This window comes from Manis pentadactyla, chromosome 19, assembly GCF_030020395.1.
Source record: "Manis pentadactyla isolate mManPen7 chromosome 19, mManPen7.hap1, whole genome shotgun sequence".
Classification (NCBI taxonomy): domain Eukaryota; kingdom Metazoa; phylum Chordata; class Mammalia; order Pholidota; family Manidae; genus Manis; species Manis pentadactyla.
Genome location: NC_080037.1, coordinates 10,999,600 through 11,027,110, shown reverse-complemented (window position 1 = coordinate 11,027,110; position 27,511 = coordinate 10,999,600). Strand labels below are relative to the sequence as shown.

Sequence of the window (27,511 nt, the reverse complement as noted above, 5' to 3'; positions counted from 1 at the left end):
CGGGAAGGAGTGCTATCCCCTGCTCCAGCTTCCCCTGGCTCATCTCCACATGCCAGCCCGTGACCCAGAGAGCACTGAATGCTCTGGAACCTGGGGTCCCCCTGTTTACCAGGGCTGCTTGGGGCGCATGGGTGTGATGGACAAAGGCCTCACGACTTTTGACGGGCATGCAGATCACCTACCAAGGGCACCCCAGAGAGAGGATCGTCAGTGGCCTACGTCCCCAGTATCCTGGCCCTCCCCAACATACCCCTTGGGTTTATGGCTCCCTTTTGCTCCCCGATTCAGCAGTTTCAGAAGCCTCCCACTCAGCATACTACTTCCTGAGTAGAGAAGAGGAGGCTTGGGGGAACTTCCTAGCTTTCCTGAGAGTCCGTTATGCAAATGAAGGAGATGGGCCCTAGAAATGAAACCAAGATGCCCCAAGCAGCCCACACCCTCCAGGAACCCAGGGAGGGCAGTTTGTGTCCCCTCCCCTAAGCCCAGACCCCCTCCCCAGGACACAAAATCCTGCCTGCCTTCCAGTCCAGATCCCCCTCTTGGAAACCCAAGTTTACCTGTCAGTTCTTCAGGCAACATAAATAGCGAGCACCTGCAGAAGGCGAGCCACGTGAGCAGGTAAGAGGCTTCCTCTTGTGGGGCGGAGGTCCAGAGCCAGGACGCCAAATCCAGGCCCTGGCCCTGGGCCAGCCTGTGCTTGATCTGCCCAAGCCACTTTCCAGAAGCAGCAGCCTCCTTTCCTAGAGCCCCCAGCCCCTATCACTGACCCTGTCTAGGGGGTTGGTTCTTCCTTAGGTCTAGCTGCAGTCCCTCCTGCAGAAAGCAGGCTGCACTGGACTAAGTTCCTTAGTGAGCCTCTGCAGTCCGAGTGCCTCACTGCTCCTGGTACACAACACTTCTAAATGCTTGTTGAATGAGTGGTCCTTGTTCTGGCCCCAGCCCCCCTTTTTAGCCTCCCCAGAATTAGATGAGCTAACATGCCTACAGCCCTGTAACAGTGACACAACATGAGATGGGGTGTCACAGAAGCATGTGCTGCCAGTTCCAGCCCCCCTCTGGGGCCTGCAAGGCCTCCCCCCTTTACTCACAGCACTGCGCAGTCCTGGCCTGACATCAGCCCCCTGCACTCACTAGGGTTAGAGTATCTCCAGGGCAGTCAAGAAGCCCAGTCAGGAAGGACTTCCGGAGGAGCCCAGGGGACTCCTGTGTGCCCAGTGCTCGGGCCCGGGCCCAGCAGGTGGGGTCCAAAGAGTTGGGGGCACTAAGTGGTAGGGGTTGCGGGGTCCAGAGCAAATGTGGAGCCAGGGCGCCACCTAGTGGCTCCCTCACCTCCCCAACCCAGAAGCTGCGTAAGGGCCATCCTCGCCTTCCTCCTCCATGCCCTGAAGGGGATGAATTTGAATGCCAAATACAGGACAGGCATTTTGTTTACATTACTTTATTTAATCTCTCCCCAAGCCCCTCAATACCCTTTTTTGAGGATAAGAGAAACTCAAAGCTCCCACAGACTAACTTGCCCAAGATCACTCAGTCCAGATTGGAGCCCAAGGCTCAGACTCCAAAACCTATGCTCATTTTTCTCCTCTCCCAGGGGTGCAGCCTAGGCAGCTGTGAGCAAAATGGGGAGTCCCAGCAAAGGGCCCGAGCCCTGCGGTGAGGGTACGGGGAGGTGAAGGGGTACAGGGAGAAGAAAGTGAGAGCCAGTGGCCAGGAGGTGGTGGGTGTGAGCATCCCCTGTGCAAGGAACCCGCCCCAAGTGACAGAGCACCCCCCCACCAAACCACAAGGTCACAGCTGCAGTAGCAGTTTACTGGGATTTGAGTTAACAGTTCACACAGGAAGGTGAGGCCATGTGAGAAGCAGGGGTGAAAAAGGGACTTCACCTGCTTCCAAATCTAACAAAACCCCAGGGAAAGCCCAGGGCCGGGCCTCCAGCCAGAAAGGGGGCACGGGTCAGCATGTGGAGCCAAGGGGCCCCTCAGGGGGACACACACACACACACACACACACACACACACACGCACGCACGCACACACGGATGAAAGCTCTTTGGCTTCAGAATCAGAATGCTGCCCCCACCCTCTCCTATCCCCCATCACACTGGCAGGACACAATCAGGCCACAGAGGGTCACATCCCAGGGCCCTGGACATTTGCATACATTTGCATAGATAGCAAGACAGGTCCAGCTAAGGCCTTTTTCTAGCAAAAGTGGCATCAGTGCAGGGCTGGGTGATTCCACTCTCCTCTGTGAAGGACATCCAAGGAGTCCAACGGGCCAGGGGAGATGGCAGTTCAATGGTCCCCAGGGTCAGGCAACCCCAGGCCTCAGTCCTGGCGGTGTTGGCTGTCCTCCCTGGGCCCCACAACTCTGGGGCTCCCAACGTGTTTGTCCTTCTTCCCTGACCTGTGGGGAGACATGGGGAGGGGGCAGGAAGAGGCCTTTAGAGGAAAATGCCATGTGATGAGAAGGGGTCCCTGGGGAGAGAGGACCCTGTTCCTCCTAAGGCAGCCACCACCAATCATATTGGGAGCCAGACCTGGCCTCCCAGGAAGAAGTCTCCAGCTGGGAAGTCTGGAAGGAGGGAACAATCTCCCTTACCCCCCGGGCCATGCAGGTATAGGTAGGACAAATCGGGAAGAAGAGGGCCCCTGGCCCAAAAGGGGACTCCCCAGGCCAAGCTGGGATCAGCACAGGCAGCTTCCTGCCCTCAAGGGAAGACAGGAAAGTACTGGGACACCTTCTCTAAGGGAAGCCAGGGGGAAACTAAAAGTGGAAATGCCACTTCAAACCGAAGGCCTTGCTCCTTCACACCATCCCCACCACCTGCTTCCTCCTTTCCCACCCTGCCCTCCTCCCCCACAGCTACCCACCTCTTCTTCAGAGCTCTGTCTCCAAATAAGTGGCTGAAGATGAAGTCCTCAAAGTCATCTACCTCATCGTCATCACCCGTCTGTCTCACTGCCACCTCCTCCAGGCTGTCCTCCAAGGCATCCACAAAGTCCCGGAAGCGAAGGCGGTCGTGGCGGAAGACGCCATCCTCACCAAAGTAAGCAGGCGAGAGTGGTAGCTGCTCGGTCAGCTGCCCAGCCCAGGGCAGCCGTGCCAGGTATGTCTCCAGAAGCGACGCCAGCTCCTGGTGCCGCACTGGGGCTAGCTCCATGCCGAAGAAGGCCAGGCCCTCCTGCCGGGCACACTCGTGCACGCCAGAGCAGCCCTGTGGTGCCCGGTACTTGTGCCTGGACAGCTCTGCCCAGAGTGGCAGGGGGTCAGGCCTGCCTTTAGCCCCTTCCTTCCATGGAGGGTGCTTCTGCCCCTCTCCAGAGGAACGGGGACGCCGACTTTTCCTGGGGGGCCCCTTATGGCCCTGTCGCTTGCCATCCTTCTTGCTGCCCCACTCCTCCTCCCTCGGCCTGCCCTCCTTCCTCCTCCCTGCCAGCTCCCCATCCTCCTCACTCTCCCAGCTCTTCTTCCTTTCCCGGCCAGATTCCTCCTCCTTGCGCTTCCAGGGCTCAGCCTTCCGGTCCCCCTGCCCATCCCTCCACTTTCCTTTACCAGTCCACTCCCTGGAATTCTGGAAGGGGGTCCCCTTATGCCAAGCCTCTGAAGCATTGGCAGGGACCCCAGGGTGCTGGCCCAAGGCCTCCAGGCCCTGTAGCTTCTGGGTCAGTCTGTGGCCCAGCTCAGCCAGGCCAGCATGAGCTGGGTCGCCTCGGCCTACAGCCTTCAAGCTCTGCTCCAGGTCCTGCTGCACAGATCCCAGCAGCCGCCGCTGCCTCTCCAACTCCTGCCGTAATGCCTGGGCCTCAGCTTCTAGCCGTTCCTTCTGCCCCAGGAAGCCAGGGCCTGGCTCCTGCCTCCAGGGGCCTTGCTCCTTGGGGTCCGTGCCATCCTGCGGGCCTCTGCCCCAGCTGAGGCATACCCCATCTGTGCCCCGGATACAGTCAGCCTCCAGACCCTGAAGCCGGGCCCTCAACTGCTGCAGCTCTGACTCCAGGGCCCGCTGGGAGGCCTCACCCTGCTGCAGGGCCCCTCGGAGCCGGGCATTCTCCTCTTCTAACCCTTTGGGCTGGTGCATCAGATTCTGAAGCTCCTCCTTCTGGGCCTGGAATGGGGGCAGGGATGGAGGGCACCACAGGAGGATCCTTGGCAGGGTGCCTTCTACACCAAATCGGTTACAATGGGCAGGTGGCCCAAGCCCCTTTAATGGCCTGGGACACTCAGAGAATCTGATTCTCATCATCCTCCCCATCCACAACCTGCAGCAGACCCTAGAATCCCCAGATTCCATCAGAGGCCTCAACTTCTACATCCTTTATAAGCACACATTTCTTCGATTCACCTAAGGACAGCCAATATGTGGCTGGCACTGCTGTTCCACCTCCCATACCTAGACCAGACATTATTAATCGATTACAGCACTTCTTTCCCACTGAGCCTTGACATATTCTTCAAATCCTTAACCAGACAATGCTCCAAGCAGACCATACCCATCAATCAGAGGTCGTGTACCTCATAGAACAGCCCTGGACTAAACCTTAGCATGAGAGATAGGAATAGAGAACTAGGAAAATGACCCAACTATAGCAGGAAAGGGAGAGGGGTAAGGTGTATGGATAAATAGAGGGAACTTCTTCCAGGGAGAACCTTAGGATGGACACCTGGCCTAGGGGAGACAGGCCTAGCCCACCCCCCTCGTCCGTGCCTACCTGCAGCTGGGCCTGCAGCAGCCGAATGTCCTGGTTCTCTTTGGCCAGCTTGTCCAGCAGAAGGGCCATGTTCTGCAGGCTGGGGACACTGTCAGGGGACGTTGAAGCCTGCAGCTGCTGCCTTAGCCCATCCTGAGTGCAAAGGAGTCAGTTACCCCACCCTGCCCCACAGCCCAGGCGTACCTGAGTCTCTCAGGCCCCGCCACCTAGGGACAGGTCCACACACACCTGCCCATCCCCCACAGCACCCGGCTCCTCAGTATCTAAGCCAGGATCCGGGAAGACCTGTAGTTCCACTTCCTCCATGGGCCCTGCGGGAAGGAGAAGCCCTGAAACTGGCCCAAGGCACGCAGAGCCCGCTCTCCCACAGTCGCCCTCCTACCCTGAACCCACCCCGTGGATGGGGTTCCCGTGAGGTAGAGGGCCAAGGGTCACCCTGAACAGCTAAGGCCAATAACTGAGCAATGAAGGTACAGCCCCAGCATCTCCACTTCAGGCCCGGGGAACCGCCCCCACCGGCCTCCCACAGGGGTCAGGCAGGGCCAGCCCCACTCACCACTCCCAGACTCTGAGAGGCCACCTGAAGATGGAGACAGGAGCGGGGTAAGGCCCTCGGAGGAGACGGGGGAGTTGGGTGAAAGCGGGGCAGCAGGGGCCAGAGTGGAGGCTCAAGGCCCCAGCAGGGGAGTCACCACTCACCAGAGAGAAGGATCCCCAGGCCCAGCAGAACCAGGGCCCCGAGGAGGCACATGTGGAGAGAGATGCCCAGCTCCCCACCCGCACCCTCGCCTCCGGCTTGGTCCTCCGTGCCCAGGGTCTCCACAGGCTGAGGGGTGCTGGGCTCCCGGCCCCGCCGTCTCCGCAGGCCCTCCACGTCCACATCGGTGTCATCCTCACTGCTGGAGCAGCAGGCCTCCTCCTGGACCCACGCTGGGAAGGAGGGATGGGGACAGGCAGTGAGACGACCGGAGAGTGGACGTGGGGAAGGACAGGAGTGGAGGAAGGTGCAGAAAGCTCCCAGTCCTGACCAGAGAGAGGGGCTCGTGAAGACCCTGCCCGGGCATCGGCGACCACCCTGCCCAGTCTGGAGATGGGAGACCAGCGCTCTGCCTACAGGCTACACGGGCAGCTCTCCTCCGCAAGCAGCCTCCTTCCTCGGCTGTGCCTCCCGAGGAGCCGCTGCGGCTGTGCCCCTTCCTGGTTCCTGTCCTAACTCTGGCCACTCCGTCTCAGCCTCCCTAGAGCTCCAGGCCTCGACCTCTGATGGCCTAGTGGCCACACCTTCCTGGGAGTCCCTCGGGGACCAAACACTCAACACACTGCCCTCCAAACTGGTTGCCTTCTGGTATCCCCCCAGTTCAGGGCAAGGGACCACTGCTGCCACCTGGCCCACCTAAGCCCTCCCTCTTCACCTCACACACAGACAACTCGACAGTTCGACACTTAAATGTCTCGGCAGCACACACCCCATATGTGCGTAGTTCAGGTCATCAGCTTACTCTGGCCCCTGCAGTTGCCTCCTAACCGGCCCCACGCCCTGGCCTCTCCTTCCACCCTGCCTCACTTCAGCAGAGATGGATTCATTAATACACTCCTCTGCCGCAAGCCTTGGATGCAGCCTCCTTAGCACAGGCCAGGTGGCCCCCATCCCTCTGCTGATGCTGCAGCCCTGGCCTAGAATGTTCTCTTCTTCCTGCCCTACCTACCAAAAGCCTTCTCTTGACTCAAGTCTCCATCCAAATGTCACCTCCAACATGAACCTCTTCCCAGATGTCCCTGCCTCTCCATCCCCCTCACTCTGTCTTCTGATTACACCCCCTTTTTGCACCCTCCATAGGTCTGGCTTGCATCTTGGCTTGGTCTAGTCTGCCTCTTGCATAGGCCATGAACCACCCACCCTCCCTTCTTCCCCAGGGCCAGAGCTGACACATGAAAGGGACTTAGGCAGGGAATGAGAGTTAAATCCAGGGGCAAGAAAAGAAGAAGCCCCACGGCAGACAGGAATAAGTTAAACAGACCTGGGCCCTGCTCCTTACCAGCTGTGTGACCTTGGTCAAATCACTTAACCTCTCTGAGCCTCAGTGTCTTTAGGGGTGATGGGAAGGATTCAATGATAAAATTTATGGAGGGTGCAGGCTGCTAAGTCTTAGGGCCTGGACCACAGCTGAGCTCAGTAGTGATGGCAACTCCCCCTCCCATACCTTCTAGAAAGATAGAGACAGAGGGAGACAAGAAGGACTCTTACCTGCTTTGGGGGATGAGGGCAGGCTCTGTGGGAGGCTCTGATCCTCCAGGTCCTGTGGGTCTGGTCCCAGGTCTGCCACCACAGGGGTCTCATCCACGTCTCCCTGGGCTGCTGTGTCTCCAGAAGGGGCCTCCATACCAGGACTGTCACCTTCCAGGACACCCTGATGCAGATACAACCGTGAGCAGCTCGTGGCCTCCCTTGTCCCCTCCCTTCCCCTGGTCAAAGTCCTCACCTTGGCCTCCGTCTCCTCTGGCAGAATGGGACCAGGCTGGGAGCTTTCACTCTGGGAGAGGGTCTCTGTAGTGGAAGAAATGACCAGGAAAAAACACCGCTGCCCCCCAGCTGAACTCCCCACACAGGCCTCTGGCTCCTGCAGACCCCTACCAAGATGGAAGGAGTTAAGAAAAAAGCCAGGATGGATGAGGGAAGAAAGTTTTAAACTGAGATTAATATGAGAAATAAGACTAACCAGCTTCCCTTTCCCTGAAAAGATGGGAAATGCCAGGCCATGGAGGAGAGGTGGCTGCACCCACGCCCAGAAGGGCCCTGTTACCTTTTCCATCCCAGGTCCCAGCTAATTCTTCAGCAGCTGCCATGGAGGGGTCCCCAGGGACCTGCGGAGTTCCCTCGGATTCTGGGTCCAGCCTGGATTCTGGGCCCAGAGTGTCCACAGGCAGGCTCTGGGGGAAGGGGCACAGGCAGAAGGTTGCTCCAGAAGAAGGCCAGCAGGACCAAACCATGGGCAGGGGTGCTCTGCTGGGGCCCAGGACCCCAACCCACATGTTACAAAAGTATAGCACATCCAGCAGCGAGCTGATCCACAGCGGGGAGGCGTGAGGTCAGGTGGGGCTGCACCTCTCTGCTCCACACAGCATTTGGCCATTCCCTAGCCTCACTCACTGCTACCAGGATCTTTCAGAGGCCAAGTTTCTCAAACAAAGAGGTGCCACTGGACCAGGGCACCAGACCAAACCTGCAGCGGGCCCCCTCCCCCCACCCAGAGAACCAGCTAGAATGCAGGTCTCCCCCACCTGCAAGGTCACCAGCACTTCCCTCCTGCCTCACAAATGAACAACCCAGTTACTGGCTGGAAGGCGGGAGGATGGCAAGAGAACAAAGTCCCCTGGGTGCCTAAGGGTCACAGTCATATTCCCAATGGGATTCCCTGCAGTTGTCCTCACCGCAGGCCACCCACTTCACTTCCTTTCCTGCCCCCAACACACCCCTCTCCCAGCAGCTGCTCACAGAAGCCTGCTCACGTGGCCACAGCCAGCCTGTCTCCCAGTGCTCTGTCCTGTCCAGCTCACAGCCCAGCCTGTCCCCTCCCTGCAGACCCCCCAGCAGGCCCACCACCTGCTCACCCCAACCGGAGCTCCCACAACTCCAAGAATAATTCTTCACCTTAGTGTGTTTCTTTGCATTTTCAAATCACTTTTTGCTCACGACCACCCCTACAAGGCAGGAATCACGACCCCTCTTTCCCAGGGGAAGGGAAGTGCAGGGCCTGGCTGTCAGCAAAGGCACCCCACAGAAGCTAGGGCTCTGGCTGAGAGCACGGTGTCCCTCCTCCTCTGCCAGCAAGCCCTACCCCATGCCCTGCTCCAGCCTTATCCTGAGGTCAGCTTCCTCCCTCCCCATGGGGCCCCTCAAGGGCACTCAAACTCCTCCTGTCTCCCCTCCTGGCGCCTCTACCCTACCAAGCCACTGGGTCTCATCCCTGGGAAACCTTCTCCAGTCTCTCAATCCCCCCAGCCTGCGGCCCCTTCTCCCTTCCCAATGGCTCCGGGAACACAGGAGTCCACTAGGTTCCTGCCCCACCTCTGCTATCTGGACTGCAGGACTTTCCAAACACGCTCCCCTGTTCCCACCTGGCCCACACAGTGGCTTCACCTCCAGGGCAATGATTGTCCTGATCCCTCAGACTCAAGGCCCGTCAGTGACTTCCCACCAGGACGAGGCATGAATGCCTGAGCCAGGCCCTCCAGGCCTTTTCCAGGGCACCCCAGGCTCTGCCCCCAACCTCACACCTACACTGACCCATGTTTCCACCTCACCCAATGGACCTCCACAGAGTCTCCTCCAAAATGGCTTTACCACTGCTGCCCCAGAACCTTTGCTCATGCTGGTATCCCCACCAGAACTTCTCCCCTACTTTTCGGAGCTTACCCCAGTGGGACCCTTCTGTCAAGACATGGTCCAAGTCCCAGCACCTGACTCCTAAGGCCTCATCTCCTTCTGCCTCTAGAGTTCCTCTCACAGCCAGCAGGGGGTGATGCAGACGACGAGGACCAAGGAAGGGGACAGACCCAGAAAGCAGCCCAGCCCTGCAGGAACCCCCCTTCCATGTAGTTCCCAGGCCTGTTTTTCCTACCTCTGAGCCAGCAAGCACCCAGCTATTGTCCGAGTCTGGGCAGGAGGCCATAGTGGCTGAGGTCCCCGAGGCTGCTGTGGCTGCCACCTGCAGAGAAAAGCTCACTTAAGGACCCCAGCTACCTTCAGGAGAGGCAGGATGCAGACAGCAGCCTTGGCCGGCTTCCAAAGTTTAAGGGCCACACAGAAGCTTCCAGAATCAGCCTGGTTCCAGTTCTTCTGACCCTAACACCTCAACTTCTATTTGCCTTGCAAATCAAAACAGGCACAGTGAAGCTTGCTTCTCCCAGGGACAAAGAAGCTTGGGAAACTGAACTGGCCTTGAAAGGTCAAAGAAGAACAGGGCTGAGAAGGCTTTGGGGAATATCCATGTTTTAGTCAGGGAAAAGGAGGGTCAAAAAGGTTGACTGACTGAACCTACCAAAGACAAACAGCCAACAGGAGTGAGAAAAACAACACAGGCCTCCCTTCACCACCCCAGTCTCTCCCACAGCCCCTGCTTCCTCCCCGGGGCCTTGGAAGGGAAGACTGGCCTCCTTCAGCCCAAAGTCTCCCTGCACCCTGCACCCAGCAACCACCCACCCACCCACCCACCCTAAGTCCTTTGTATGGTCTAGTTCAGGGGTCCTCAGTGCTGGCTGCAGACAGGAATCACCTAAGATTCTGATTCAATTGGTGTCAGGGTCAGGCTCTAGCATGCGTCTTTTTTAAAACTTGCCAGATGATGGCAAGTGAGCCAGGGCTGAGCACACCTGACATAGCTTCTATCCATCTGCGTGTCCCTTTAGGAAACCTCCTTGTCACTCTCACTCCCCATTCTAAATTCTGTTTCCCTTCCTAGTAATCTCCAGAGTTTTGTCCTAGGATACCTGGAGCTGACTGGAAAAAGCGCTTTATGACAACTATCGTGAATAAGGACTTTACAGTTTGCGATGCACCGATGAAAGTCCAGGCTGAGGTCCTGTCCCCTGCTAATGTGCTCTGACCTGGCAGGGTGGGGGTGGGAAGTCACTCCAGTTTCCAAAGTCTGACATAAGGAGGGCAAGGAGAGAGACCTACCCCGTCATCCAAAGCCCAGACTGTCCCCTCAGGCTGGGCTGCTGCAACTGGGACCTGGCATAAAGTGGACGGGTAGATGAACTGACCACTCCTCCCCCCCGACCACCCAGGGTCTTGGTCTGTGATCCTTCAGAGGGGGATAAGTGACTGAGGGCCTTGAAGGGTGGCAAGTAGAAAAGGACTCTGTAAGGAAACCCTGGGGAAAGGAAGGGAAGACGACAGTTCTACTGTAGGAAACTGTCATGCTGCCCTTCTGTCTGAGCTGGGGCAAGGGCTGGGCAGTGCCCGAGTAACCTCCTGCGGCCCTTCAAGATCCATGCCCTGACAGGTGAAGGACACCTCAAGGCGTTTTCAGCAATGCCCAGGTCTCCCAGACAAATGCACCCAGCCCACAAGGCAACAGAATGGCTACAGTGACTCCTCATCCCGCGTCTAACAGAACACCCCCAGCCGGCTTTCACAGGCCGCCGCAAGGCCGTGACTGTGCGGCCTTCGGCTCTCAGGCCCCTCCCCCCGCTGTTCTGCCATCTCCCCCCATCCCCAGCTGCTGCGTGTGACTTAACAGGTGGTGGCAGGAAGGAAGTGGCAGCAGCTTGGGCTGAAGTCCCTGTTTATCCCTGGCTGTGTACAGCCTGCTCAGGTCCTCCAGAACCAGGCACCATGGCAACCAGGATTATGTCAGACCCACTGTCTCCATGGAAACGAGCAATGGTATTTGGGTCAACAAGACAAACAAGTTCTGGGACCCCAACGGAGTTTGGAACCCCTGCACGTACTCAGGGTTCCAAACCCTGGTACCTCTCTTGGCTGGATTCACCAAGATTCAGAAAGATAACCCTGCTCTCCCAAGCCAGCATCTCACTGCCTTATTAGGAAGTTCCTTCTACTGTCTAATCTCCACCCTTCCCCGCTGTGTTTTCGGATCTCTTCCTTCTCATCAACCTCTTGGAAGAAAATCCACCTCCACCCCCTCACCACTGTTTCATTTAGGCAGGACTCAAGAAAAACATCCTTTAAGGATTATCAGAGACCTCTGCTATTTCTAAAAGACAGCTAAAGGGGGAGCTCTCCCACTCTGCTCAAAGCTGGAAGTTTCCTCTGGCCAACTTCAACCCCTCTAAGAGCTGTTCCCCGACACCTCCAAAGCAAAGGACCTAAAGCCACAAGAACTTGGCCTAGGGGACCCAGAGCAAGTTCCTGTTTCTAAACAGCGGCCCATGCCCCCCCTCACCCCCGGCCCCGCAGTGACCAAGCGGCTCTGTAGATCCCCGGCGGAGTCAACCCTTGGGTCCTGCCCTTCCTCTCTTACCCTGCCTCCCACAGGGTGTCTGTGGGCCCCTTCCCCGCTAGGGCATTACCTGACCCGGCTCTGGCTTCAGTTCTCAGCTTTTGTTGCTGCCTCCCCTGGTTTCCAACACCAGAAAGGAGAGCCATGTGACCATAGGCTGGCCAATGGAAAGTCAACTTCCCGGAGGGGGCGTAAACTTTTGGCCAATAAGAGTTGCAATTGAGAGCCAGGGACGGGGGGAGGGAGACCTGCACAGCCCCTAAACCTGGGCTTACCTCCCGCGGGAGACTGGGGGTTCCAGCAAACTGAATTTTGGATGCCTCCCCTTCCTTCCCAGTGTCTAAAGTTTCTTAAGGGGAGTCCCAAAACTGAAAGGCAATGGGAGGCATCTCCAAGACGACAGGGACAAGGGTCCCGCTTGGCCCCAGGATGGACAGAGACAGCTGCAGGTTGGGGGGAGGGGAGAGTGGCAACTTGCGGCTTATAAGGAGCCCTCCCGCCACTCTCCCCTTCCTGAGTCAGTGCAGATAAGGATGCCACTGCTACTTTGAAAAGGAGGCAGATGGAGGAGCCTGAAAAGGCTCTAAAAATGAAACCTGCTAGACCAGGGGCAGCCCCTTCCCACACCTTTGGAGCTACACTTGACCCCTAACCCAAACAGCTGCGGGGGCCCGGGGGCGGGCGTGCTGAGGCAGTACATGCAGAAGCACTAAGGGCACTTGACTCCCAGAGGCCTTGGAGCTGAAGTTCCAGCTTGGCTCCAGGCCTGGCCCAGGAATGTGCTCAGAAAGGAAACTCAGTTACAGCAGGGACAGGAGGGGTGTGGCACACTGGCCTCCCTTGGCTCAGCAGTTTGTACCACGGTCACTGAGGAGTCTGAAATCTTTCCACCATTCCACTTCCAGGGAGCCCCCCCAATCTTTACTTCCCAGCGGTTGACAGTTCATTCCAACCTTTGTGCACATGAACAGCGGAGTCCTTATCTGGATTTTCAAGTCATTTTATTAATCCAACCATACAAAAGACCCCCACCACCACACCTCTGCAACCCCCACTTTCTTCCAAAAAAGTAGTGGAGCAAGAGGGATTGAACGGACACTCCCCCAGGAGCCATTTTACAAAACGCAGTGATGGGAGAGACAGCATAAAAATAGCAACAGATAAGGGGGGCAAACAGAACCACAAACGCAACACAAAGCTTTTGTGTTGCCACCTCTGCTGTTTTAATATGGGGGAACACTGTAAGAGAGAAGCTCAGAGTCCCATCCCTCCTTTCACCCGGCCTCAGGACTACTGGCTCCACCTGGGCAGGCAAATGACTTCTGCAGAACACCTTTGTTTTCTGTTCCCAGGCTAGGGTCTGGAGAGAAGGGGAGCAGGGGACCACTAACTCCTCTGTGCCAGACCCCATCCTGCCTTCCCCACCCCACTGAGGAATGTGTGCATGAGCTGTAAGGAGGAAGAACAGTTATGAAGGGCTCCTGACCAGGCCCCAGGCCCACCTATGGCAAGGCAGTGCTTAAAAATAAAAACAAATAAAGCCCAGCGCAGGACCCTGGCTGAGAGGAATAAGAACTGCCAGGCCCGAGAAGACATGAAGCAAGGGAAGCGAGAAGCAAAAAACCACCAGGCTCTGGATTGCATTTTAGTACCATGGCAACGAAGGTCCCACCATCTCCCCCAGCCACAGGCTGTGACGGAGATCCTTTTATCAGAAGAAATGAGGTATAAGGGCTCTGAGCCTTTCAAGCTTTTCTTCAGTCCAGCTAGGGAGGCAGGGGAATAGGGGCACCAAAAGTTGAAGATAGGTGCTGAGAATAATGTGCAACAGATGAGCGAGGTTGGGGAGGGTGGCACAACCAGAGTCCAGGATTCCAGGACAGTTCAAACTTGAAATATTCTGCTCTTTCAGACCACATATCCCAACTTTTGGCAAAAATATGGTCATTACGGTTAAAGTACAAGAGAAGCTGAGAAAGGACCAGTGACTTTGGTATGAGGGAGATTTGTCCTGCCAGCATCTCTTACCTACTGTCTTGAAGCCCCAAATCACCAAGAAACTTCCCTAGTCAAGAACCCTCCTGCTTCTTCAAACTATTTGGTTCTCTGAGTGGGGAGCTGTTGAGCAGGTCTTGGAGGGAACAAAGGGAGTAGGAAAGGGAAAACTCGCTTATTCCCTAAAGCTGTCTCCCAGAGCCCATGGAAGGGCTAATGCAGGATGGGGTGAGACTCCAAAGCCCTTGACCAAAAACCTTTAACACGTGACTCCAAAACCTAGGCCGGAGCTGTGGGGCTAGATAGGAGTTAGGCACAGGTGTTGGGGCATCCATCAGCAGCAGAAGGGCACCCCTGCCCTCCAGATCTTCCTCCAGCCTCTTTTCTCTTGCAACAATACCCCTAGGCCTCCAGATGGCCACCAAAAAATAGCTCTGCTCAGCAGGGCTCTGGTTTCCAAGATCTCTGTAGATCTCAACATGTTACGTATCCAGAAAAGTAGGTGGCCCAGACTCTTCTGTCCGCCCACCTCAGTCCTTTTCTGCCGCCCCCAGAGCCACTGTGTTTCTGACCCATCAGGATGGGAAGCCAGTGGAAACAAAGACCAGGAGCCAGACAGGGAAACATCACCCTGGAAGAACAGGGAGGGATGAGTGCACTTCCGTGGGCCGCCGCACCGGCATCACCCATCATTGGCAGCCACCAGCTGCCCCATGCCCTCGCGGATGTAGACAGACTGGATCTCCTTGGTCTTGAGGCAGAGATCGCAGGCCCAGACGGCAGAGGCCTCCGTGGTCAGCAGCCCGTAGGCGCTCTCAGTCATGCCAGTACACTCGCGATGGAACCACTTCTGGCAGGAGGCCTCACACAGAATAGCGTCCTGGTCGTCGTTGACCTCGCTCCGACAGGCACCGCATGGATACACCAGGCCTGGGGGAGGCTGGGGCCCAGAACCCCCACCTGCCTTGCCTGGGGGTGCCAAGCTGTTGGCATCTGGAGTGCCCCCACCCCGTCCACTGCTGTTCGGGGGGAAACTGGGCTGATTCCCGTTAACAGCAGCAGCCGGGGAGCCTGAATGGGGCTCCTGGGGAAAAGCAGTGGGAGCAGATGGATTCAAGGGCTTCCCCCCATCCTCACCCCCAGAGCCAGGAAAACCAGGGTCCGGACCAGGGAAGGGGCTTGTGTTGGGGGGCAGGCTGGGGAGCCCCTGACCAGGTCTTTGGAGAGGAGAAGGGCCAAAAGGTGCTCCTGGCTGAGCAAAGCGTTGGGGGAGAGGAGGAGGGCCCAGCTCCCCTCTGGGAGGTTGTCCCATGGTGGGTGAGATCATGGGGCCAAATCCTCCCACTGGGCCTGGCATCATCTGCCCACCAGGAGGACTAAAGTTTTGACCCAAAGGTTGGTTGAAGGGTTGGCTGGGAAAGTTCATGTTGCCTGGGGGTGGGTAGCCAGGACCCTGGGGGGGCATGTTGAAAGCAGGACCCATAGGGTTGGGAGGAAAAGGGGGAGGCTGTCGACGAAGAGGCTGGGGACCCCCTCCACCCCCAGTGCCATAGCCTGGGGGTACCTGGCCTGCCATGCCTCCCTGTACACGGAACCCTCCAAAGGGAACAGGACTGCCAAGAAATGGAGGAGCTGCACCCCCCACCTTAGGGGCTCCGAAGTCATCCTCAAAAGGGTTGGATGCAACCAGGTGATCCACCATGGGAGTTGGGGGTGGTGCAAACTCCGTCAGATGTGAGTATGCAGGGCCCTGGTGGGGAACAGACCAGGGAGAGAAGGTTCAAGCAGGAGGCGCAGAGCTCAACCAGGACAGCATCAAAAACACAATACACATTTGGAGGCTGGTCCTGGCCAGCTCAGATCTAAAATCGAGAGGGACCTTTGAAAGCAACAGAGAAAGAGGGTGGAGAGCAGAACCGGCAGGGCAGTAACTGTTTTCAAAACGACAGAACTATCCCGGAATCCCAGCTCTGACAACTGAATAACCTCAAGACCCTGGAGCAGGTATTTAGATTTAAGCCTTAGATACCTCATCTGTAAAAAAGAGACAGTGCCTCTCTCCCAGAACTATTAAGGCACTTCAGCACAATCCCTGACACTGGGGAAAGTCTCAGTAAGTGATAGGTATGAGGGAACCAGGACAGGAAAAATGGGGGAAAGGAAGATGCTAATCTTGATTGACAAGATCTTAAGTAATTTTGTTCCCCCACCAAATGTGTTACAAAGTTGAAGTAAAGGACCAGAAACAGCACAGCTTTCTCTCTTCTCCCTGCAAGATACCTGATGCCAGATACTGGAGTGGCAGAGCAGAGAGCACAAGGAGAGATGGCTAGGAATTAATTCCACCACCAGCCACCACTCACCTGAGTATTTGACTTCCTCCGTTTCTTTTCTGGGCTCTTCATTTGCAGACCTGGAAGAGCAGCAAAAAAGCAAACACAGACAAGTTTCCCTGAGAATTCCCCACCCTTCTCTCCCAGCCAATGCTCTGAGAAACGCTTCTAACGTCAATCAATACACGCTTGCTTATTTACTTAAAAGCGTGATGTGAAGAACTGTATGAACGCACTCTCAGCTGCCTCTTCCTTTAAAGGTGAGATATCCCATCTCTTGATGGGCTCAGACTCCCAAGTGGTTCCTGAATTCCCTGTGCCTCCAAACCCGAGAGTTCTCAATCTGTGACACCTGTCCCTCATCCCTGGAGGACTTCACCTACGCATCCTTCTCTCCCGAGCCTCCCTTCAGGTCCCCTCAGCCTAAGGACCACCACCTCCCCGACCCTCCAACGCTCCCTCCGAGATCCCCAAGTCCAAGGCCTCTCCACCCCCCAGCCCTCCCAACGCTCTCACCGGCCTTGCCCTGCTTCCTCCCGGTGCTGGGCGGCGCAGGGGGCGGTGCGGGGCCGCCACCTCCCTCCAGCTTGTCCGGTGGGGGCGGCGCCGAGGCGGCCATGGAGTTGGGGACCCGGGTCAGCGGAGGCGTGGGACGGGCGCGCCCTCGAGTTGCACCATCTCAGGGAAAGGGATTCAGGGGCAGCGCAGGCCCCCGCGCGGCAGCAACCCCGAGGTGCCGCGAAGGGGAGGTGCCAAGCCGCCGAAGCGCCCACTGCGCGCCCGCTCCGGTCTCGCCGCCCGCCCTCCGGGACAGCAACAGGAAGCGGAACTCGGCTAGGCCGCCACCACTGGGCGCGGCGAGGAGGGGGGAACGAGGACGGACCCGGCCGGAGCCCGCGAGGGGGAGCGTACCACAGCGCGAGCGTGGCGGGGAGGCCGTTCTCCGCGGCAGGAGCGGCGCGGACCGGCTCGCCCGCGGAGGGCAGCCGCCGGATCGTACCAACCCAGGCCGAGGGGCCGCAGCGGAGGATCGCGCGCCCGGCAGGCCCCGGCTGCCAGGGGTCTGGCGTCGGGCGGCCAACCGCCCGCCTGCCCCAGCCCCTCCTCAGACCCCGGCCCCCGACGCGAACTGCACGCCCCCTCCCCCCGCACCGCCTCCGCAGCCCCACCGGTGCCAGCCGGTCGCCCGGCCCGGGCGAGGCCAGGTGGGTCCGGCCGCGCCCCCCCGCTGTAGAGGGCCCGTGGCGAACAATAGGCAGCGACAGGGACTCAGAGGCCGAGGTAGAAGAAATACGGATTTTAATGACGATTACTTCCCTTTGGTATAAGTGAGACCCGTGAAAACATCCAAACAAGGAGGCCATGATTAAAAGTCAACTCTCCCTTATCCACACGGCCTAAAGACAGAGCAGGGTCAGCTTCTCTGTCGATGTGGCAGCCCCATGCCTGGCGCAGGGCCCGGTTTTAAGTTAACCCCGTGTGAAACTAACACTCATTCAGCCAAATTTCTGCCTCCCAGCCTAGCGGTAAAGGCCCAAGATTTTCTAGCCCTAGCTCATAATCGATTTCTCTCTGCCTCAGGTATCTTGTAAAAAAGGAATGCCGCTTTTCCCAATTGCCTCACAGACTGGAGTGAGGAAAATGCCAACAGTTGTAAAAGGGCTTTGAAAAGTCAAAGAGGTGATGTATAAATGTAATCGATTATCATTTTGTGCTCGAGAATAAGCCATGGAAAACAAATTAGGAAAGAAAACCTACAGCCCTAAAATATATGCATATAAAATAAGAAATAAATGCAGTTCCAAATCTACAGGTGGTATTGGGGATTGTCTGCTGCTTCAAAGTCTCCACGCCTCTGTTTGGCCTCCACAAAATCCAGCAGGGAGAGTTACAGCCCGGAGGCCCCCAGTCAGTCATACCCCCACCATCCCAGCAGGGGGAGGCAGGGCAGAGGCTACAGGTAGGAAGGCTACACTTTGGCTGTAGTTTAACATGCATGCAACATGGGGGGAGTGGGGCTTATGAAATGTATATACAGACCCCTGGGAGAGGGGCCCCCACCCAGAGGCACTGAGCAAGGGAAGGGTCCTTCTCCCCCCACGGCCAGGAGTGGGGATCTGAGGCAATCTCAGGGTTGCATATCCCCACGGAGAGGGAACATCTACTACTCCTGCCTGTTCTCCCAACCTAAACTGGAGGAGGTGCTGAGCAAGGAGAGGACCAGGTCCCAGAAGCCAAGGTGTCAGCTCCCCCATCCTTGACCTCAGGGGCCAAGAACTCTTTGCATAAAATATCTTCAGACCTAGGATACGGTCAAAGGCACAAAGTTTAAACACTGGAAGAGAGGGCTGTTGAGAGGGGTGTGAGGTACCCTGAACCCAGGGGTAGACCAAAGGTGTGATTCGTTCCCCCTTCCCTGGGTGATGCTCCATTGGGCCTGTAACCACAGGACATTTTCCATTACAAGGAAGCACATGGCCCGGGCCTCAAGCACCCACTTTCTTGGGGCAGGGGTATTAGGTTGGCACAGGAAAAGGGGCCACTCTGTACAGTAATACTTTGGTGAGGTTTGGGGAGAAGCAGGATTCTACCCCAGGCTCCTGACTCCAACCCTCTCACTGAGCTGGACGCCGAACTCAAGAGTCCACACTACCCCCAGCTCCTACATAAGGCCAAGCCCACAGAATGCTCCCAAATGAGGTCCTGAGAGTCAGGGGATTGGGTAGAAGAGACTGAAGGGCCCCTTCTGGGACAGATCACAGTTTCCGCTCCACAGGCTGCTGTAGACACAGTTCGCTGCCCGCAGAGATGATGGGCAAGTGATTGTCCATATGGTAGCTGATGAGATGGCTGACACTCTCAAAGCGGTGATCCTTTGTCCGAACCTGGGAGGTGGTAAGAAAGAGGATCAATTCAGGTGAAGAGTCAAGACCTCAGCCCCCCAGGCTGAGGATATTAGAGTATTCAAGAGGATTGAGAAAGGAGAAAAAAATGGCAGCAGTGGGAGGGCTGTCAGTCCAAATCATTAAGGCATCTCTAGAAAAACAAGCTAGAGGTAGCCACGGGAATAGGCAGCTCAGTGAGCTGGGAAAAGGCAGAAGGGATGTCAGCCCAGAAATTGGGAAGCTGAGGGGTATCTACTCCTCCCTTGACTGTCCCAGAGGATACACAGAACAAAGTAAGACGTGGAAGGAGGTGGAGATTGCTTTAGGAAAGAGACCAAAGTTGTGATGGGCAGTGGGACAGTACAGATAGGAGACAGGATACTGGTCTGAGACCTGAGTCTCGAGGAGCTGGGGAGGCCCCTGGCTCCTCTTATAAGAGAAAACTTGGGGAATGTCTAGCCTGTAACCATCTGCAATTGAGCATCACTGCTTCTCCAGCATGGTTTCCTCATTTGTCAAAGAGGGGCTCACATGGGATGAGCACCTTCTAGCTTGGATGGGCTTAAGGTTTGGGGACTTGAAGACTGGCCGGGACTGCAAGGAACACAGCTCAGGGATGTGAGAAGGAAAGGAACCCTAAGCCAATGGAGGGGCATGCACAGATACAGGTGCCCAGCAGGGCAAGTCTAGGAAGCAACAGGGGAAGGAACAGAGCTGCCACCCACACCCACACCCCTGCCACACTCACCACACCCTCAGGGTCCACGAGCAGCAGGTGCTTGGGCTGCCCACTCTGCAAGCCAGTGAGCACATACTGGCCAGGCGTGGTCGTGCTTTCCCGTACCAGGAAGTCCCCATTGAGCTGCAGCAGTGCCTCAGCCTCCCGCCGGCTTAGCTTCCCATGGAACCAGGGCTCCCCTCGGAGCTGCTCAGCCATGGCCACCAACTGGGGAGGTTGAGGCGCCCGGAGGGCATCTTCAAAGGGCTCTGGAGGTGCAGAGAGACAGTTAGGAAAAGCAGCTGGCACAACACATGCTGAGGACCCAGACCTTCAGGAAGGGGAGGCCAGGAAGAAAAGAGCAGACAGACAAGCAAAGAGGAGCAGCCAAGTGGAAAGACAGAGACGCAGAGAGGAGGGAGGAGCACTCACTCATGTCGAAGAGGTCCCGGGGCGCACTGCCGTTGACAGCAGCAGTGGGGGGCCCGGCCCCGCCCCCTGCTTGCCGGGCCTTGTCTAGGTTCTGGACATTGACATAGGAGGGATCATCAAAGAGTTCTCTGCCTGCTGAGGAAAAGGAGGCTTCACAGTGACCCCAGCCTTGGCTCCTGCATCGCTGGCTCTGCCCCTCAGCTCCCTTCATACCTGGGCAGGATGGCGGTGGCAGCATCTGTTTGCGGACTTCTGGGTCTCCTCCAGTGGGCTGTCCCACAGGCTGCAGGAACCCAAATAAGATGAGACCAGAGGCCCTAATGAACCACTCCCATCCCAAGCCCAGCCCGCCTCCATCCAAGCAACTTACCAGTGTAGCTCCCAGGTGGCTAGGGGTCTGGGCACTGGGCGGAGTGGGTCGAGCAGCTCCCAGGGGGGCTCCTTCCCGAAGCCTCATGTCCACCACCCCCCCAAGAGGGGGTTCCTTCCCCGGAAAGTCATTATAGTACTGATGATCGGGCGGCTCTTCCTCCTCCTCATCCCAAGCTGAGCCGTCAAAGCCAGCCATCCTGAGGGGCAGGAGAGAGTGAGGGGGGCGGGTAGAAGGGCAGAGGGAGGAACACAGAACACTGCCCGATCTGGGGCATTTCTGCGGGGTGGGCCTGAGGCTGGGTGCTTTATATACGGCACCATTTCATCCTCCTGGCAATCCTGTAAAGTAGGTGTTTACTTCCTTCACCAGTTTGATAGATGAGGAATGCGGGTCAGAGGGGAAAAGCTTTGCCTGAGGAGTCAAACTAAAAGGTGGTGGAGCTGAGTTGCAAATTCAGATTTGGATTTAAAGTTCATGTCCTTGGGCCCTATGCTGGCTCCCAAGAGGCAGAGGAAACACTAAGTACAGGAAAGCAGAGAAGGGGCTCCAGAATATTTTAACTTCCTCTAAATAATTACCTGCCGGCCTGCGGTGGAAAAGGTAGGGTTCTCAGTAAAGAGACATTCCCCCCTCATCCAAATTCTTGATGGCTTCTAGGGGCAGGAAAATAAACAACTAAAGATAAATGGGCAAGAAAGAGGGGAAGGCCAGAAATGAGGCAGCTGGGAACAGGAAAGTCCACCTAGCCGGGGAAGAGTGGTGGCATGAGGGTCCCAGATTGCGGTTCCACCACAAGCACATGAAGGAAGAGCTGCCCCTGCAGCAGAAAGGCAGGGCCTCAACAGACCTTCCTGATGGCCACAGGAAATTGAAGAATAGCAGGAAGTGGGAAGCAGGGGCAAACAGGTTATTTCCTGATCTTCTCTGAGCTGGAGTATCGGAAGGGCAGACCCACTTTCCTGTTCTCATGGGTGCCCAGGGGCTGCCCCACACCCTCCTCATCTGCTCACCTGTCATGGGGGGTGACCAGCTTGGGTGGGTTCCTGAGGTATTGTTTGAAGCGCAACTCAAAGGCCTGGCCAATGGTGCTGATGACATCCTGAGCAAGCCCTTCAGGACACTCCAGAATGTGGCAGGCTGGGGGCACAGCAGAGTGTCAGTGGGTTGCCAGGAGTGGGTGGGGACAGGGGCCCTGTCCTCCCCCGCAGGAGCCTCTGCTTAGCTCCCCGGCTCCTGCTCACGTGCCTCACAGTTGGTACCACCCAGTGCTCCCAGTGCCTCACCTCTCTGGTTCACCGGGTCTTTGGCAACATAGGCAACATACTCGGCTGTGTCCTGGGGTGGACAGAGTCAGAAGAGGCCATTCAGCTACATTTCATAGCCCCACCTCACTCCTGACCCCTAAAACCCAGTCCTTTTCAGCACCACGTCAATCCTAGCATGCCCACTTCTCTAGCCAACCGCAAGCCCCTACTTTTCCCACCACCTCTTTTCTGTTCCCCAACTCACCGGATCCCCGCCGGATGCAAACGAGATAGATTGCATGTGGTGGTTGGCAATGATCTGAGAGTTAGTGCAGGGGACGGAGAAGGGAGGGAATGACATGTGTCAGACAGCTTCACTGCCCACCTGGGCGTCCCCCATCCCTGGCCCAGAACGACGAAATCTCAGTCTCATCCTTTCAGCTTCTTACCCACACTCTCCTTACCTCCTCCTTCCCTATTGTCCCTCATGATCAGTCCCCGCTTAGCCCTCCCAGTGGTGTTGCTGGCCTCCCTGCCAACCCCACCAACCTGTTTGCAGTCTGCAGCCATGAGGTTGAGGCTGCTGGTGGAGACGGTCAGAGTGATTGGCATTCCAGCAAATTTCAGATTACTCCTGCCCAGGATGGAGCTGAGTGGGCGGCTACAGGGCTAGGAAAGGGTCCAAGGGTCTCAGAAGCTGGGGTCTCCCAACACCGGGAAACTCCCACACTCCTGCCTTTGGGCTTTCTCCCCACACGCCCCACATGTGCCTTCCCACTGCATCTCCACATCACCCAGCAGCAGCCCTAGCCCCATCAACCCCAAGTACCTTTCTCCTCCTTGCCGCCCCCTTAGCACCTGGCACAGCTTCACACACCAGACTGATGGCTTCCCTGGGGAAAGAGGGGTACTCAGACCCAGAGCCTGTCTCCCAGTCAGCTGGGGCTGCCACAGAGCAGGGGGGAGGGGAAGGCCCGGCCAGACTCCAGGGGCACTCCAGGCTCTTTGTCGCGGTGGATTGAATTAAGGGCCTTTAATATTTGATGACACTGAGAAGCCGCTTCCTGGCTGATTGGGTTAGGGCCTCAATGGGTCTGGCCCCGCCCCCTTCCAGCTACCAAATGTCCCACTCAGTCCCGAAGACAGCGGTAACCTTCCATCTCTCCCCGTTTGCTACTCCAGCTCCAGCTGCCAGCGGCCTCTGCCACCTCCCCCACAGCCCCCAAGGCTGGACAAGTAGGAAGGATCCAGGCCAGAGTTGCCGCTTTTCATTCAGACTTAGACTCATTCCCCTAACTTCCTCTCAATCCCCTTTACCACCCAAAGATAAACCATCACCAGCACCAACTGACCCACTCCCCTCCTCCTCCCCTAATCTAATCCCAGGACTCCCACACTCTGCCCCCTCCCCACTAACCTGGTGACCTGAGTCCGGGTGTTGAAGTCTAGAGCACGCATTGACTGCAGGACCTCCACACAGCCCATGTACTGAGGGGAGGGATGGGAGGATAACAAGTCAGCCGCCTCCCTCACCCCCTTCACAAAGGGCCCTGGGCTTTTCCCTATGTGGTCCCTAAGGGAAGTGAAGATGCAGAAGTTCTGCCCACTGCTCGTGGCTACATCCTACAACATCCCACAACATGCAAGACAACAGGGCATGAGAAGGAAAGAGCAAGCTAGGCGAACCTAATGTCATGCATCTGGGGAGAGAAGCTGGAAAGAAGAGACAGGCATTGGGTGGGATGGATGACAGCTCCAGAAAGGGAGAGGAGACTGAAGGGGATAATCAGGAATCACTCATTCCAACACTTACTAAGGGCCTCGGAGGTGCTGGGCATTGTGCTAAGCATGGCAAGGTGGGGTTGGGCGAATCACAAGAGGAAAGGGGGCCAAGCAGAGCTAGAAGGGAAGGGGCTACAGAATCAGAGCAAGGGCAAGAAAGGTTTAAGAACAGGACACTGAAACCAAGGGAGTTGCTAGGGCAGAGCAAGAAAAAAAGACACTCCAGCAGAGCTGGAGCGAACAGAGGTCTGAGAGGGAGGATATTCACTCACCCGAACCAAGTAGGAAACCCCAGGTCCCATGACTTTGTCGTTGGGATGCAGCCAGCCCCGCGTGGGCTTATTGACAAAGCTCCCGTGGCGGGTCCACTCCTCGCCCCCCAGCTGGCCCCCTTCCACCCGAGTCCTGCGCCCGCCGCCTCCACTCAGCTTGTTCATGTCCTGGAGGAGGGGCAGGGGGCCTGAGTCCAGCATGGCTGCCCCTGCACTCCCTTCCCCATCCTCGGCTGCCCTTCCTGGCTCCCCCTTAGGCCCCGGGCGCCCCCCAGCCGGGTTGGCCAGTTTCAGGTTGCTCATCCGGGGGAAGAAGGAGCACAGAGTGGTGGGACTCTCATCCCCAGGCAGAGGTGGCAGGATGGGCCCCAGGGACGAGGCTGATGGGGAAGGCAGCTCCTCCGGTGGGGTGGACCCTGAAGCCCCCTCCTCCAGCGACGACAAAGACTCATTCCGAAGTGGGTTGTACTTGGGCTTGGGGGGCAGGAGATCCATGGCTGGAGGCAGAGGAAGGCTGCTGCCCAGCCCGGCCCCCCTGCCAGTCAGGGCAAGGGGGCCAGGCAGGGGGCATCCCCAAGCCCTTGGCCTAATTGGACCTCTATAGCCCAGGGATCTCAAGAGTCCTGGGGAGGGAGAGGGACAAGTGGCTCCAGCTCCCCCTGCTCAGACCCAGATAGTTTCAAGCCCCATCCCCGCCCAGCGTGGAGCCTCTTCTTAGGCGGAAAGGAGAACAGGCTGGACCTAGAGCCACCTGGCTCCTCCCCAGGGGCGGGGAGCTGAGGGGACAGACCAATCCCGAGGACAGTGCTGACTCACAGGCTCCGAGGGGCTGAGCCCCCAGCACTACCCCAACCTGGACTTCTGGCTGGGGCAGAGCTATCCAATAACCCCTGCCCCCATACAAACAGCTAGTAATCTGGGGTGGAGTAAAGTGGGGGTGGGAGGGAAGGACGGAAGAGTGAGAAGGAAAGGAGGGAGATAAGGGGAGGTCTGGATGAATCCAAACCGGACACCGGCAGGCCAAAGGGTACAGGAAGCTGAGGGAGGGTAGTGGGAATGAGGGAGGAAACAGAGACAGCTGGGGGTGGGAAAGGGAGGGGACCCCTGATCTCAGCATTTCCCTTCTGGTCCTGGCTGAAAACACAAATTCCCCCACCCTCCAGCCCAGGCCACCCATGACCACTACACAGAGTGGGGTTCAACAGCTGTGGACTTGCAGCCAAAGAAATGCAGAAAGGAAGGAAGCAGTCCCAGTGGGGGCAGAAAGGGGCCAAGAGGAACAGCAAGGCTGGGAAAGTAAGGGAGATAAAGTCCAACCTGGGTGGTGGGTGCATCAAGGAGCCACCAGGCAGGAGCTGGAGCACAGGAGTGGGTTGGTGGAGCCCTGTTCTCTATGCATGGCATCTACCATGCCAAAGAGCAGCAGCTCATGGCCAGGCACTCTTCTGCCCCCCTTCCACAGGCCTAGTTAGTAAAGCAAGCTGTCAAAGGTGGGAGGCAGGCCAGGGAACTGGCACTAAGGTCTCCTCCCCTTATTCTCACACCCCTCCTCTTGTGGTGACTGGGGAGCGTGTAGGTTTCCTCCACGGAGCACAGTGCCCCGTACACCAGCAGGGAGTCCGGCTGGAAGAGGTGGGAGAATAAAACATTTCTCCAAAAGCAGTCGGGGCTACAAGCCATAAAGGGATAGAGAGGCCAGAAGACAGATCTGTGCTAAGTACAGGAGAAAGGGGTGCCAGGAGAAGATGGTCTGAGGCTGGAAACAGGGAACAGCGTCAAACCCATTCCATCCACCCACAGCTTCCTGCCACAGCTCTGCTTGAGGGGGGGCCATGGAGGAAGTTGTAAAGTCACCAAAAGGTTGTAGAAGACTATCTACCCCTCAGGCTCACCTAGGAATTATTTACTCTTAAATTTACTTCAGAAGACAAAAAGATGCAGATAATATATTATTGTGATCAACATAGTAGCGCTTAAAACGTGTCAGATACTGCGCTAAAGTCTTTCAACCTCTCCTTATTCCTCATTCGAGGAGAGCTTTGTCACTCCATCCAGCACTCCTGAGAAGGAATTCTGTTACTGCATTTTCTAAGGTCTTAGCGCTCAGGCATAGAATAAGGAAAGGATTCTGCCATAGCCTCACAGCCTGACACATTCCAGGATGTCACCTTCACATCTGGGCGTTGGTGGGGAGCCTGCAGTATCCAGAGGCAAGGACCAACAGGTGTGGGCATTTGAAAGAAAGGAAGTAGGGCTCTTCAAATTTGCATAGGAAGAAAGGAGAATGCCTACTTGGAGTCCGGGTGACGGGAGTGAGGGAGAAACTGCCTGTGGCTGCTCAGCCCAGCAGGGAGGGGAGGCAAGTAGCAGGAAATGGCGAAAGCCTCAGGAATGTTTCCAGAAGGGAAAGCTTGGCAAACGGGGCCAGGAGGAATGCCCAGACAGGAATTCTGGTTAGGGAGAAGGGAAGAGCCAGAAAAGTGGGGGGGGGGAGCTGCGGAGTCCCTTAAAAAAAATCTAACAGCAGAAAGGACACTGTACCATACACCCACTCCAAGCGACCGTTTTCTAGTGGTAGAGAACTTTTTCACTCCTTTCACACCCACGTCACACACCAACAAATCTATGACCCTACCCATCTCCGGACGAACAGGTATGAGACATAACAGCTATTTCTGGGGTGGAGTCGGTCTCGGCAAGGGAAACTCAGTAGAGCTGGAAATCTATGAACAAGTCTTCTCTCCCACTCTCGTGCCAAACCCCCAATCCAGCCCCTTCAAGTACGTCCACACTTGGAATGGGGTAAGGGACAGAAAAAGAGCTGCCTCTAATCTCACACCTCAGAGCCAGAGATGGGAAATTTGACTTCCCATCCGCTGGAGCATGAGAGCTCTGGAAAACTGAGTCCAAAGTCCAAAAGAGAAAAAAAGACAGGGAAATGTAAGCAGGTGGCGTTTCTAGGCTTGAAGACAAAGCTCCTCAGGTGATGACCTGGGTCTCACAAAGATAAAGCTCCCGGTGGGACGTGGTCCCCTAGAATGCGTGCCACAAACTTCTAGGAGGCCAGGCTTCTGCACAATCAGACGTGGGTTAAGGGGCATGGCTTCGAAAGGGGCGGCTCCCCTAGAGAGGCGTGGCTTCGCGAATTCGAAGAGTTCTTCGAGGGGTAGGGCTCTGCCCTTTCGGGAGATAGGCTTTTGAAAGAAGGAGCGTAGAGTCGTTGCGAGGAGGCGGAGTTGTGGGGAATTGGAAGAACTAACAGGGTTTCTTGCAGTAGCGCTTGGAAGCATGTCTGGGGAGTGGGACTTCCAGGAAAGCTGGCCGACAGGGTGGGGTCGGGATAATTAAAAAAAAAAGTCGGGGTTCGGGGAGCCCCTGAAGTTGGGAGGGGGGACTTCCGGGGAGGGGGTCGCAGGGGGCGGGACTTATAAAATGAAGACCGGAAGTAGGGTCCCGGGAGAGGGGTTCCGGGGTGGAGGAGTGGGTCACCTAAGGAGGAAAAAAGTCCCAACTCACCAGGACCTCATGGAGTCTCCACACCGCACCGCGGGCCGATTTGGTTCCGGATCACGCCAGTGCCTCCTTAGCTTGCCGCTCCAACTTTCTGCCCTAGCCTGGCCTCCCTGAAGAAACTTTATTGCACTCACTTCCGGCCTCACTAACCCCTGACCCTCTACCTCACCGTCCCTCTTCCTACCCACTTTGCGGAATCAGCCAATGGCAGTGGGAGAATGTTCACAGAAGTAAGGCTAGCCAATAAGAGGCCTAATTTTTACCTAAACTCGTTCTAAAGATACGTAAGA

The 27,511-nt window shown here is 56.9% G+C and overlaps 3 protein-coding genes across 8 annotated transcripts; all 3 read right to left on the bottom strand.

The window, feature by feature from the left end:
* Positions 1 to 1,788: 1,788 nt before the first annotated feature.
* PBXIP1 (PBX homeobox interacting protein 1) lies at positions 1,789 to 11,837 on the bottom strand. Of its 3 annotated transcripts, none has more exons than XM_036922340.2 (11): positions 11,745 to 11,837; positions 9,329 to 9,415; positions 7,511 to 7,637; positions 7,190 to 7,254; positions 6,955 to 7,117; positions 5,409 to 5,639; positions 5,266 to 5,289; positions 4,938 to 5,020; positions 4,710 to 4,841; positions 2,874 to 4,105; positions 1,789 to 2,406 (listed from the first exon to the last, which is right to left on the bottom strand). In XM_036922340.2, exons 2-11 carry the CDS (start codon positions 9,377 to 9,379, stop codon positions 2,328 to 2,330), a joined length of 2,187 nt encoding a protein of 728 aa, XP_036778235.1. In that variant the 5' UTR covers positions 9,380 to 9,415; positions 11,745 to 11,837; the 3' UTR covers positions 1,789 to 2,327. The 3 variants fall into 3 exon arrangements, with proteins under 3 accessions (XP_036778235.1, XP_036778239.1, XP_036778240.1); XM_036922344.2 differs by having other exon boundaries at positions 11,618 to 11,745; XM_036922345.2 differs by lacking the exons at positions 9,329 to 9,415; positions 11,745 to 11,837 and having other exon boundaries at positions 7,190 to 7,337; positions 7,511 to 7,630.
* An 825-nt stretch (positions 11,838 to 12,662) lies between these two features.
* Positions 12,663 to 16,671, bottom strand: PYGO2 (pygopus family PHD finger 2). Its single transcript, XM_036922351.2, has 3 exons — positions 16,519 to 16,671; positions 16,033 to 16,082; positions 12,663 to 15,419 (listed from the first exon to the last, which is right to left on the bottom strand). Exons 1-3 carry the CDS (start codon positions 16,619 to 16,621, stop codon positions 14,352 to 14,354), a joined length of 1,221 nt encoding a protein of 406 aa, XP_036778246.1. The 5' UTR covers positions 16,622 to 16,671; the 3' UTR covers positions 12,663 to 14,351.
* Positions 16,672 to 17,284: 613 nt separating this feature from the next.
* SHC1 (SHC adaptor protein 1) lies at positions 17,285 to 27,381 on the bottom strand. Of its 4 annotated transcripts, XM_036922348.2 has the most exons (14): positions 27,225 to 27,376; positions 25,026 to 25,172; positions 23,709 to 23,876; positions 23,072 to 23,142; positions 22,484 to 22,547; positions 22,204 to 22,323; positions 21,920 to 21,973; positions 21,694 to 21,745; positions 21,421 to 21,547; positions 20,408 to 20,606; positions 20,251 to 20,320; positions 20,038 to 20,172; positions 19,636 to 19,874; positions 17,285 to 18,887 (listed from the first exon to the last, which is right to left on the bottom strand). In XM_036922348.2, exons 2-14 carry the CDS (start codon positions 25,110 to 25,112, stop codon positions 18,759 to 18,761), a joined length of 1,515 nt encoding a protein of 504 aa, XP_036778243.2. In that variant the 5' UTR covers positions 25,113 to 25,172; positions 27,225 to 27,376; the 3' UTR covers positions 17,285 to 18,758. The 4 variants fall into 4 exon arrangements, with proteins under 4 accessions (XP_036778243.2, XP_036778245.2, XP_036778242.2 ...); XM_036922350.2 differs by lacking the exon at positions 25,026 to 25,172 and having other exon boundaries at positions 27,225 to 27,381; XM_036922347.2 differs by lacking the exons at positions 25,026 to 25,172; positions 27,225 to 27,376 and having other exon boundaries at positions 20,038 to 20,169; positions 23,709 to 24,941.
* Positions 27,382 to 27,511: the final 130 nt, after the last annotated feature.

Coding starts and splice junctions, on each gene's coding strand:
- PBXIP1 (XM_036922340.2), bottom strand. CDS start 9,379: ATGGCCTCCTGCCCAGACTCGGACAATAGCTGGGTGCTTGCTGGCTCA. Junction 7,255..7,510: donor TGGGACCTGGGATGGAAAAG/GTAACAGGGCCC, acceptor CTTCCACTACAG/AGACCCTCTCCCAGAGTGAA. Junction 5,640..6,954: donor GCCCTCATCCCCCAAAGCAG/GTAAGAGTCCTT, acceptor CCTCCTTCCCAG/CGTGGGTCCAGGAGGAGGCC.
- PYGO2 (XM_036922351.2), bottom strand. CDS start 16,621: ATGGCCGCCTCGGCGCCGCCCCCACCGGACAAGCTGGAGGGAGGTGGC. Junction 16,083..16,518: donor GAGGAAGCAGGGCAAGGCCG/GTGAGAGCGTTG, acceptor CTGCTCTTCCAG/GTCTGCAAATGAAGAGCCCA. Junction 15,420..16,032: donor GGAGGAAGTCAAATACTCAG/GTGAGTGGTGGC, acceptor GTTCCCCACCAG/GGCCCTGCATACTCACATCT.
- SHC1 (XM_036922346.2), bottom strand. CDS start 24,203: ATGGATCTCCTGCCCCCCAAGCCCAAGTACAACCCACTTCGGAATGAG. Junction 21,746..21,919: donor TTGCATCCGGCGGGGATCCG/GTGAGTTGGGGA, acceptor TGTCCACCCCAG/GACACAGCCGAGTATGTTGC. Junction 20,321..20,407: donor GCCACCTGGGAGCTACACTG/GTAAGTTGCTTG, acceptor GGGTTCCTGCAG/CCTGTGGGACAGCCCACTGG.